We start from the raw sequence: 13,093 nt of genomic DNA on the forward strand, positions 1-13,093 counted from the left end.
ACATCATCAGAAGATCGTACATTTGTGCCAGATTGGTTCCTCAATTGTTTATGGAGACTTAAGCATGTGCTTCAATGAAATTTTGAAATTTAAAAGGGACTTATCCAACTTTATTTTTAGCACAAAGATGAAACTTTAGGTACCTGACGCTGTTTTAAGGCACTTTGACGTTATCATCTGTGCGCCGTAAGACGAAACAATACATAATATAAAATCTCATAATTTGTTTATTTATGCATATATCTATTTGAAATTTTCTGTATTTATTAAGAAAATATGTACTAAGAAGTAGTGAAAATTTCAGAACGCAGTGACGATCATTATTCATTGGAGACAACTTGTCCACGATTTTTCGGGACAACCCTCGTACATGTGTCTTTACAGCTACTGTCAAATCACTAATTTTCGGGGTGGGGTTTATTTTATTGGGAAGGTATGAAGAGAGCCAAGAATTTATGTCCATCTTGAAATGTAATTTTTCATAGATACTACTTCTAAAAAATTCTTCATCCTTGAAATTAAATCCCCATGAACTCACACTTTTTCATTAAACCACGAAAATTTAACCCCTCAAAAATATGTGATTTTTCAGCTTCTTTACAATGTTAAACAAGTGGACTTATTACAGCTTTCTTTACAATGTTAGACAGTCAACCTATTACAGCTATCTTTACAATGTTAGACAGTCAACTTATTACAGCTCATTTTACAATGTTAGACAAGTCAACTTAATACAGCTATCTTTACAATGTTAAACAAGTCGACTTATTACAGCTATCTTTACAATGTTAGACAAATATAATTATTCTACCTGTATTTACAATGTTAGACAAGTCGACTTACTTCAGCTATCTTTACAATGGAAGACAGTCGACTTATTACAGCTATTTTTACAATGTTAGACAAGTCGAGTTATTACAGCTATCTTTACAATGTTAGACAAGTCGTCTTATTTTCACTATGTCAAACGATATATCCCGGTGAGCTTGCCACATAACATACTACAGAGTCTGACACAATGGTAATTTTCACTCCTATGTCGAAACGATATATCCTTGTGAGCTTGCGATAAAACATACTACAGTCTGAAACAATGGTAATTTCACTCCTATGTCGTAACAATATATCCTTGTGAGCTTGCGATAAAACATACTACAGTCTGAAACAATGGTAATTTCACTCCTATGTCGTAAAAATATATCCTTGTGAGCTTGCGATAAAACATATTACAGAGTCTGACACAATGGTAATTTCACACCTATGTCGAAACGATATATCCTGGTGAGCTTGCGATAAAACTTACTACAGAGTCTGACACACCAGCCAGACCACGAGTAAGGGGGACATCTCCTTATGATTAAAAAATTCCCTCGAGTGACGCTAAACCCATACTACCTTTAATTTCCCGAGTGGCCCATAAAACTTAGATGATCTTACTTTTGATCTCAGTCTCACTATTCCGCAATAAGTTACTTTGGAAAAAGTAAGACTGAGATCAATAGTGAGCTCGTTTAAGTTTTATGGCCCCCAGACCAGATGTCAAATAAATATTTGTTTGTTGAAAAGAATATATTGTAACCAAATCTGAAGAATATTCTTTATATTGAGGCCGAATGAGAGGTCCATATGCAACTAAATTACCTGGATCAACTAAATTACCTGAATCAATTAAATTACCTGGATCCAGTAAATGTTCAACCAAGGCTCTTCCGTTACTCCCTACTAAGATATTGACAGTAGTGAAGGAAAAACTTCATGAATACTCTGCAATTACAATATATTCCAGTGGTGTGAATCAGATGTGGATACTCAAAATTTCCGAAGAACTTTTGGAAAATTTGAAATCACTTTAAGTAAGGCAAAGTCACACAATTACCAAACAAAAAGTGTACATCCAAAAATGCAAAATTTATGCAATTTTGATCTGATACTTTGGAATAGACCTATATAAAAATTCAAACTAGTTCTTCATCATAAAATGTGATTAAAATCCAGCATCTGAATCAAGTTTGAGAATTCTCATTCCTTGATTCATCAGTTGGGCAAGTTTGGTTTATATAAGCCCTTATAGGTTCTTGGCAATCATGGTAATAGACCTGCACCTATAACTTTTACCTGGTCCATTATCTGGAAAATGTATGTCGAATTCAGCATCCAGAGCAAGTTCATTAGTGTGCATCCTAAGATGTATCATCCATGCGAGTTTGCACAACATAGGGCTAATAGTTAGTTAAATGAAACCTGTATAAAAATTTAACCTCTTCACTCATCCAGAAAAAAATGTAGGTCAGAATCTGAAACAAGTTTGGTACGCTGTACTATGCATCCTAAGATGTATCATCCATACAAGTTTAGTCATTATAAGGCTTATTGTAACTTGGAATAAAACCTGCACCAAAAACTTTTTGCATGTTCACTCATCCGAAAAATATAGTTCAGATTCAGCATCTGAAGCACCTTATAGTTACTTGGAAATGAGCCTGCACCAAAACATTAACCTGTTCACTCAACCGGAAAATGTAGGTCAGATTCAACGTCTGAAGCAAGTCTGGTAATGTACATCCTTAGATGTATTATCTGTGCAAGTTTGGTCAAAATAGGACTTATAGTTACCTGGAAATAAAACATGCACCAAAAACATTAACCTGTTCACTCAACCTGAAAATGTACGTCAGATTTAGCATCAAAAGCAAGTCTGGTAATGTACATCCTTAGATGTATCATCCATGCAAGTTTGGTCAACATAGGGCTTATAGTTCCTTGGAAATGAGACGTACACTAAAAACTACCAAAAATGTTAACCTGCTCCAAAAACATTAACCTGGTCATTCCTTTGCTGAAATTGCAGCATCTGAAACTTTGACTGGTACAATGAAACACACTAGAACCATCTTCCATACATGTCTAAACAATATAGGACATAGAAGTACTTAATAAGAAAACTGCTCCAAAAAACTTAACCTTAACCTGGGACGCCGACATCGACGCCGAGGGTATTACAAAAGCTCCCCCAACTTCCTTGAGGTGAGCTAAAAATGGAACTCGTAAATTTATCTACCTGGTTATGGTAATTTGAAAAAATATTTTGTTAAAACACATTCTGATTGCACGCACAAGTACTCTACGTAGACATCAAAGATACGCTTGCGTTTCTGATTGACAAAATTTACATGTATGTGGTTTTTTGAGACCAGGTATTCCAACAATCTATCAAAATTCCCAGGGGTACCAATTGCACCCCGTTACAGTGTACTAGCAGACCTATTATAATATTCATAGGAAGCAGAATTTGTGCATAATCTTATGTGTGAAAAGAAAACACATGATGTCGCCTTCAACTCGACATTTGGATATATCGACGATATATTGTCAATGAACAATGGTAATGTTAAGCTATATGATAAGCTATATGATAAACGTAATATTTATTTCTTTGCGTTTTTACTTCGGTGTTTTCCGTGACATTTCGTACCTAAAGAAACTGGTTTTTCATGCACGAGCGATGTAGCGCTCACTATAAATACTTTTACCGGGGAATGTTCGATTAATGCGACGTTCGTTACAAAGAATCGCAGGTTGTTTTGTGTCTTTGGCTTTCCCTGCCCTCAAAGCCCTTGCATTGTTTATCTTGTAAAATTTGAGTTTGATTTGTATGTTTTGAATAAAAATGCGATTTGTAACGAACGCAACAATCCTACAGTATATTCTTTTTGTTTGTTTTTTTCAATAAATTAGTCAAGAAAATATTTATTTGCGGAGGAGTGAAACGAGGGAGAAAAGAAGGCTTCAACTTTTCTATCGTCAACTTACCTTACTTATGCAGCAAGATACCTTCATCACCTGCATAAGAGTATGTATATATATCTCAGTTGATTCGATACGCAAGAGCATGCTCTTCGTATGAACAATTTCTACAATGAGGTAAATTATGGATGAACAAGTTGATGAAACAAGAATATCAATATTATCGTTTAAAGTCCTCATTTCGTAAGTTCTATGGTCGATACAATGACCTTGTCAGCAAATGCAATTTATCATTGAGTCAAAAGCTGACTGACGTTTTTCATACTAATTGTTAGTCCATTATTTATACACTGAATTGACGGATTTTTCCGCTATTTCCCGATCATGACGATGAGCACATAGCGGGTGTGACCGGTCAGCAGGGGATGCTCACTCCTCCATGGCACCTGGTCCCACCTCTGATGTTCTTTGTTTGCTCTGCTCTTAATTTGTATTGTTTTATGGACTTTGAGATTGAATACTGTTCGTTATCTTCATATCCTTCTGTAAAACACAAATCTATTCACCATAATTTAGCCCCATATCTATAATAAAAAAAGAACTCTTTTTTAAAATCTACGAACAATATAAGGGCAAGAAGTTTTAAATTTAAAAGTACTTGGATACAGATTAGAAGTTAATTTTTTCTCCATAATATTACGACTTATATATCTTAATAGCATTTCACACAAAGAGTAATTAAAAATCTTATTTCATTTAATAGAAAATTCTTTAAAGACTTTTAAAGAAGTTGGAAATAGTAAATGATTGATTTCGGAAATACTTACGAGACGAAAAATACCGTTATATGCATTTGTAGACATACATAATGCAATTGCTGTATATGTCAAAATTTGTCCAGAATCTGTTCACTTAAATTTTATTTAATTATAACATATGATGATCTTTGATTAAAGTAAAATATTGATAGATATATGGACCTCTCTACTGGCATTGCTATTCCCGTAAGTCCCGAGAACAAAGGTAGATAAATAATCAGTATTGATGTGACTGTTGATTCACATACAGATCGATCAAGAAACGGACTTTTCCAACATTCACCGTCGTTTTCAATAATACAATTCTCAATGAGCTTTCTAGCCCCAAAATACTCAGTAGAAACATGTCATGTGTGCATATTTGTTAATTCATCATAAGACATTCTGTAAATTCATTGAAGCATGTTAGATATAAAGTACACAATACATAAGTAAAATAAACATATCATCACAAGCCACAGAGTAGGATAGCAAATCTCTGTACTAATAAAGATATAACATACGTGTAAATACATATAAACAAGTGACATTTTGTAAATATTTTCATCCAACTGAATATTTAGTTTACAATACAAAAGTAAAATGAAATAAACATATAATCACAATCAACAAAGTAATGGATCTTAAATCTGGGTTTTTAAGAATACGCAATCGTGAAAATATTCTCTTTCGACACTTGCATACAATTATGAACTATGCAGCTTCTCTAAAAAAAAATGCACAAGTAGTGAGGTACAGAATTGTTTTAAATCAAACTATCCCGCACTTTACCATCTCAATATATAATTAAGGACATCCGATACTCAGCTAGGAAGGATAACTCCAAAAATTAATATTTAAATTAAATGCATCAAAATTAAGCCTGAAAATGAACTTTTCTTATGCAACAAATTTCATTTCAATCATCTTTATAAGATTCAAAGTTTTTGGAAGTCTTGGAAAAGGTCTTATAAAAGTTGACATTTGTACACTATAAAAGGAAAACAAATTAATACCGTCTTAGAGAAATAAGATTTTCTTGAATCAAACCTTAGATACCAATGCTTATTAGCATGATATGAATATGAGTGTTTTGTGGTGTCTTGCAATGATAGCAAAAGCCTTTTACACTATGTAATATAAAATACATGTCGGAAATAGAAGACAAAAATACCAAATAAGTATAAAAATCATGACAATTTTTCTGAATGCCTGGATACCTATCGTTTTTTAACCACAAATGTATTTGTTGATCAATACGCAATTAGAAAATGCATTGCTGATATTCCAATTCGCCTTTTCTGCAAAAATATTGCAGATTTGACAATTTTCCATGTATAATATGATCAACTTTAATCTTTAACTTTAAAGAAATACTGTGGATAAATTTACTTAACTTTGTGGATTTGGAGATACTTCTATGAGTAGTTTTGATTACTTAATTGCTAATTTTATAAACCTGAGGTTCGGACTACCTTAAGTATATTTCACAATGAAATGGAAATATAAGGAATAACTGTCTATCACGTTCCATTCGAGAAGTATTAACTTATGTAGAGACGTAACCATAATTATGCCAGTGAAGGTCTTCAAATTTTAACCTTTACTCAGCACTCTGGGCCATTGAGCAATGAATGTCAATCATGAATGATTATCCTGCCAACTCCTGCCGTGAGGTATAGGTTATCCAAGTACTTCTTCCCAATGAAGTTTTTTTAATCTTTCGCAGATAGCTGCCCACGTCATTGAATTCTAAGAGTTGGAGGCCGAACTCATGTTTCGTTAAAAATGTTGACTCTGTTCTTTATTTTGGATATTATCTACATATGTTCAAAGTATATTTGCATAGCCTCCTTTCAATCTCCCTAATATATAGTGAGAGCTTGATAAGAAGCACATAAAATGCTAAGTTTTTCACATATATTTCATTTTTAGCACCATTTTCTATGATTATTGTAATCTCACTAGAATACGTTGTGACAAAGTTGTCCTTTTCTATCATTAATAAACAGTTCCACATCCAGCATATATTTAACAAAGAAATTTTAAATCATGCCATTAAAAGTTAGAAATGCAGTAAATCTACCAAATCCTTAAATTACCTCAGTGCACAACTCTGAAGGCTATCTATACATGAGTAACAATTGAAACTCTATACACAGAACGGTTATCCAAAAGAAATACAAAACATATACTGAATAATGATTAGAGAGTAATGAATCAAATATAATTACATGTCTATATGGGTGTATTTTTTAATTATAGGGTAATGAATCAATTACAATTACATGTGTATACTATATACAGGGAAATGTTTGCCCACGTTTTATTTTCGTCCCTTTCTATCCTTGATTGGGCGAATTTAAAACGGGGCAAATTCAAATTACACCTCATAGTTTCTTAAACAGAACTATGACTGGGCGAATTTAAAACGGGGCAAAATTGTTCACAAGTTCAAAAGGACGAAAATTACAAGGGGGGGGGGGGGGGAAAATAACCATGTATACAGTATGGGTGTATTTTTTTAAACGACTGCATCTATTGTTCACCCATCTCCTCTCACATAGTGTTGATACATCTTAACATTTTGATTTTTCCTGAATAAAAATAAAATCATGATTTCTATATTGTTACACAACTGATAAAGGCTGATCTTCAATTTCGTAAAAGTTAAAGTCTATGTTTGATGTATAAAAAGTATAATTTTGGCAGCATCGGCTATCAGCATCAATTTTGCTTTAACTTTTTCACATCTGGCTAACTTCTGACAATACCTTTTTGCATATTTAACATGACACATCAGGTTTTTCTTTGTTAACTTTTTCTATAATAGCTGAAATAGCATTTTCATCTTTTAAAGTCAGTTTATGAATGCTATTAAGGATATCCAAATTTTTTTTTGCCAGAGAAGCTTCCCCGTCTTTTGAAGATATCCGACATCGTCGACCAAGTGTTATTGAATTTTGTCTGAGGGGTTGAGTCTGGGCTCACGTGTTCCTTTTAACCTAATCTCTCGATATCAACACCCACTGTAACCTCTCCTGTTGCCCGATCTACTCATCACTTTCCTTTTGTTGGTTTAGGAATCTTTGAACAAATATTTCTTATTAACTTGTTTGTAAAGGAAATATCAAAGTTCTCATATTCAGTTTATGAATATAATTAACCTTATCCAAAGACTTTTCACCAATGAAACTTCAGAGTGTTTTGCAGATGTCCGCTATCTTCAACTAGATGTTATAAATATTACTTACTAGTCCTGTAAACATTCTATCAGTAAAAAAGATTATTTCTGAAAAGTTGCCTCCAGTCTTCAATTTCGTTTTAATGTCATTATTTGAGACTTTATTTCTTGAACATCTGACACGACTGTCTTTAATAGTTCATGTTGTTCGTGCTGATCCTTGGCAATTTTTTCTATGATAGCTTTTACTGCATCTTCACCTACTTCTTTTAAAGTCAATTTATAAATGCTATTAAGTTTATACAAGTATTTCTTCCCAGTGAAAGTTTCCAATCTTTGGCAGATATCCGACATCGTCGACCAGGTGTCATCGAATTCTGTCTGAGGGGTGGAGGCTGAACTCACATGTGCAGTCAAACTGTTTCGGATTATCCTAATTCTCTCGATATCGTCACCCACTGTCACCTCTCCTGCTGCTGGCTCTTCTCCCCACTTTCCTTTTGTTGGCTTAGGGATCTTTGAACAAATGTTTCGGATTAACATGTATGTTAATGAAATGTCAAAGTCCTTATATCCCGAATGCTTAGCATCTAGCAAGAGATGTTCTTGCTCTGGACGCAATCTTTTGTAAGCTGGTGATGCTTTAGCTTTTTTCTCAATATCGGATGGAGGCACTTCCATCTCTAGTATATCTCTGTATGCCTGATTTAACACATCGTTTGTTGCCATTCCAAGTTTTGCGAATCTTGATCGTCCCTCAAGGTCATGTCCACCAGAGGCCACTGGAGTTTTAGAGACACTCATTTTTGTCTGAAATAAAATTAAACTTTCTTTTAAAAAATGGATAAGTTAATTTATGCATAAAGAAGTATAAAGATCAAAATTGTGTACCAATTTTATTAAAACTGATTAAGTCCATAATATATGATTTTTTCAGTAAGTTAAATTTTAAATTGTCATGATGCTTTTTGTGAGATTAAAGGGATTTTACAAATATAACATTTTTTTATCAGATCATGCATCTTTCAAGTGAAATGGGTGTCAATAGTTCTAGGTCATGTAAATAAATGAAAGAAAACCTGATATAATATCCATTACTAAGATTTTATTTGGACAACATTGTAGGAACAGGCTAGGATGATAGACAAACAAGATGATTCTACATACTTTTAATCTAACTTAGGATAAGTTAAGTTAAACAATATTTACCTTTTCCCAAAAACTCATAGTCGTCTGTACATTTATCATATGTTTCTCCTGAAGTTGACACTTGCACTGCGTTTCTTCTGCCTTGATTTTGGAGAGCTCACTTACAAGGGTGAAAGATAGATCCCTCTCATTACAAATAATGTTTTGACATTTGTATCCTCTGTGGAATATTTTTGTGTCAATAAATGTTTCTGTCAATTTTTCTATGGCTTTTTCAATGGAGTCCCCAATTTCATTTGATACCTCTTTGTCTACAGTCAATGGTCTGATTCGCAACACTTGCAACTGAATATCATCATTACATATGCCAACAACAACAGTGTGTTCATTGTGATCAAACACTGCTGCTGTTTGATAAAGACATGGACATCCATCATTGTCTTCATCTTTTGCAACACTCCACCTAAGAGAACTTATGCAGTATGCTATCAGTCTGTAGAAAACAAACATGGCAAAGGAAGTGAATCTGAAGCACAAAATGGATGAGCATTCCCATTTATCTTCAAGGAAGTCAGCTTTAAACTGCTTTTTGTTCATACATGGGACATACCATGACATGCCATCTTCTGATACAGCTTCATCTGCATTCAAATGTACCAGCATTTGGAGTTTCTCCATGTATGGCATAATTTCACTTTTATGTTTCACGTAAGAGGGTTCTTCTTTCCACAAAGCATCTATCACTTTATCTTTAAGTTCCCCCGTTTTGTTGAATGATTTCCATTCTTTGATTAATTTTCTTTTACAGTCCTTAGTGATGTGGTTTTCATCAGCAATTATTTTACTGAAAGCATTAGCAAGCCACTGAATATCTAGTATAACATGTTCCTTCAATTCCACTTCTTCAAAATTCAAAAGAAGGCCACTGTCATGGAAACATTTTAAAAATTTTGACATTTCTTCATCACTTTTAATTTGGTATTCATGAGGAAGAGATGTGTTGAGCTTCCAGATTTCACTCAGAGACAAAACCTTCCAGCCTCCTTCATATAATAACTGCTCCATTAAAGCCCATGAAGAAGGCAATTCAACTTTTGTATTTTTCTCATCTGTGAATAGTTCCACTATGGACTTTTTCATTGACTCCAGGTTTTCCTTGGTATTATCATTAAGTTTCTTTAAACCTACTGCATATTCCCGATCATTCAGAGATTCACTTAACCAATCTCTGTCCTCCTCTGGTACAGCTTTCCAAAACTCCCCAAAATACTTCTCTATTTCCTGAAGAAGGAAACAAAGTAAGCATGAAGATATTCTTATACATAATTGTGTGCTATGATTATAAAACTGTAATGCTATATTATGTGTTAATGTTTGAAAAATCTGGAATTACAGGTATTTCAGCAGTACAATTGGTTCATAATAAAAGTTGTTTACAAACAAAACTGTAGATTTGGTATCCATTGTTGTATATATTTTCATTTTAGATGTAAAGCAGACGAAAGGTAGTTTTTCTGAAAAAGTACTACATATTTACAGCTTTTTGTTTTCCAAATTCTTGCCTTTTTAAAAACTGACATGTTTTTCGATGCTAATTTAGTTATCTTAAAGACAAGTCTGTTTTTGACATCGTAAATGTACGTGGGTTGATCCAAAAGTAATGTCACAGTGTCCATATCTTTTATATTTGGCGTCATATTATCAAATGCACTATACCAAAAGATGCACAAATATAAATATCATCTAATTATCATTGAAATTTTAATTCAATAATGATTATTTGCCTTTATTATATAGAAGTTTAAAATATAGCGCACAGGAGGAGTCACAACGGAATGTCACGTTTTAAAGAGTATTTTTCTTAAAATGAAAAAGACAAACACATTAACGGTAGAAAGATTCTTAAACAAGAGGCCCATGGGTCTTATAGGTCACCTGAGAATCATGCAACAACTTTCAAATGATAGAATTTGGTTCATGATTTAAGATAAATGCTACAGCATTCACAATTCTGAGAGGCTGGCACCATTGCAAATCATAACTATGAACTTAGCAATTGCTTAGTTTAGTTACTTAGCCTCCTAAATACCCATAGGCAGGGTAGGGAACAAACAAGAGGCCCATGGGCCTTATAGAAATTCCAAAAATTCCTAACCCTCCCCCCCCCCCCCCCCCCCCCTTCATTGAGAAAAAAAACTTGAGGATCGGGTGCTAAAACCAGAAGTCTCTGTCGAGACTGAAGCTCTACTGGTTTGTTATTATAACAAAGGAAGAGAAAAGTTCTTAAAAGCAGTTGGGAATTGAAACTTTTCAACAGCAATAAATAGAATAATGATCCTTGATTAAGTCTCTTTATGTTCTTAGTGTAGTCTACTTGCATGCCACATTATATTATAATCAGACTAAAACTGTATTTGGAGTAGCATTTTGAAATAATTTCACAGAAATTTCTATTTTGGTAACCACGGCAACACCGTTCATCGAAATCAAAAACCCATACACAGAATTATGTATCTTAGTGTAGTCTACTTGTGTGCCAAGTTATATTGAAATCAGACCAAAACTGTAGGAGGAGTAGCATTTTGAAAGAATTTCACAGAAATTTTAATTTTTAGTAACCATGGCAACACCATTCATCGAAATCAATAAAGTGCCACGCATCAGCATGATACGCCCGTCAAAAAATTACACAATTATCTTTAACAGTTTAGAGTGCATGAAAATCATGTCAACCTTGATTCTAAGATTTCCATGATTTTTCCATTTTTTAAAAAAATATTTCTTTATCCATCCCCTGTGCTGTAGGCATAATTATAACAAATATTACATAACTGGTATACTTCTATACTGTTTGTGTTAGACTTTGTCAAATGCCAGACATCATAATAAACAATATCAAATTAGTCTTAACAACTTAATCTATGCCAAATTAGGCCAACATTTTTTTATTTACCGTTTTACGGGAGCGCCGACCCTAATTTGGGCTAAAATGAAATAAAAATAAAAGTCTCTTCTTCAAGTTTTATTTTTGTTTCTCCCACCCATAGCTTATTTATAGTCACTGAAAAAATAAAAGCATTGTCATTGGCTAAGGTAAATATATCCATCCAATCACAGTTGACAAAACTAATGAACATGAATGGGAAGCGTGGATAGTCACTTCACAGCATAACAGTTAGCGGCAAAATGTCAGAATCGTAGTATTTAATATATTTTTTAATCGATCCAGTCATTTTAAAAAGTGACTTTTCATTTATTAGAAAAAGGTATGAATTTCAGATTAACTTTTAATGAAAGATAGAATAAAATAGACGAAACAGTAATCAAAGTGATTAAATGTTGTGCATAGGGCCACGTGGAAATTGAGGTTCTGTCAGCCCCTTGTTTTGAGAGGTTTTAAGTATGTATTATCTTTGACAATTGTTTCAAAGCATTGAAATACGGCTTGAAGATTGTTCTGAAACTTATTTCTATGACAGTCATGTTTTATTTTACATGTAACGACTGAACATACACTGTAGAAAGTGGCGTGACTGAGGAAATTCGAGTCACAACTTTCACTCGTTAATATCATATTACTCACACATATTACGATTCAAAATGGAATTTTGCTTGTTATGTAACAAATTAATGTACATCAGCGTAGTAATGACAGCTTTCTTTGCCAAAAAAATTTTACCAATAGGGAAAAAAAGCTGCAGATGATACGTCCATACAAATATGACCTTTTTTTGAGTTGTGGATAAGAACAAGTTTTAACAAATATTCAAATTCTGCAGTAAACAAAGTAATTGTCATTGCCTTTTATACATCTATATACTTATAGTAAATATGTGTATTTTCTACAATCATGTACGTTGAAAGTTGTGGCACTTAGGCAATTTGAATATGTTTTCAAGAGAAAGATAAGATATGGTTTATCCACCTATGTGTATATTAATTTTGATTGCATTGAAAAAGATACACAGACATTTTTTTTTCAATTAGTCTCACTTGTGAAATAATTTAACTGATCCATGAAAAGCGTTACTATATTCTTGCCATATGATAGCTACTCATAAATCCTCAAATCTTATTATTTATTGAATACCAAAAACAAAAAATTGATAAAATTGTTTTGCATACACCCTTTTCTGCCAAATTAAGGTTATAAAACAATTCCACTCTTAATTTAAAAATAAAAAAAATTGTTACATTTTTTCGTTTTATTTTTGTTTTT

General features: G+C 33.1%; 1 protein-coding gene across 1 annotated transcript in view; it reads right to left on the bottom strand.

Annotated features, from left to right (window-relative positions):
• Nucleotides 1-6,745: 6,745 nt before the first annotated feature.
• The window catches only part of LOC134244748 (uncharacterized), a gene marked incomplete at its 5' end in the record, with an annotated part of 48,216 nt that continues 41,868 nt past the window's right edge, over nt 6,746-13,093 (bottom strand). Inside the window, 2 exons of the mRNA XM_062726997.1 lie at nt 6,746-8,535; nt 8,935-10,155. Coding sequence (XP_062582981.1) covers nt 7,855-8,535; nt 8,935-10,155 — 1,902 coding nt within the window. The remainder of the gene's footprint in view (nt 8,536-8,934; nt 10,156-13,093) is intronic.

This window comes from Saccostrea cucullata, unplaced genomic scaffold, assembly GCF_032062105.1.
Source record: "Saccostrea cucullata isolate Sc308-1 unplaced genomic scaffold, CSIRO_AGI_Scuc_v1 ctg10555, whole genome shotgun sequence".
Classification (NCBI taxonomy): domain Eukaryota; kingdom Metazoa; phylum Mollusca; class Bivalvia; order Ostreida; family Ostreidae; genus Saccostrea; species Saccostrea cuccullata.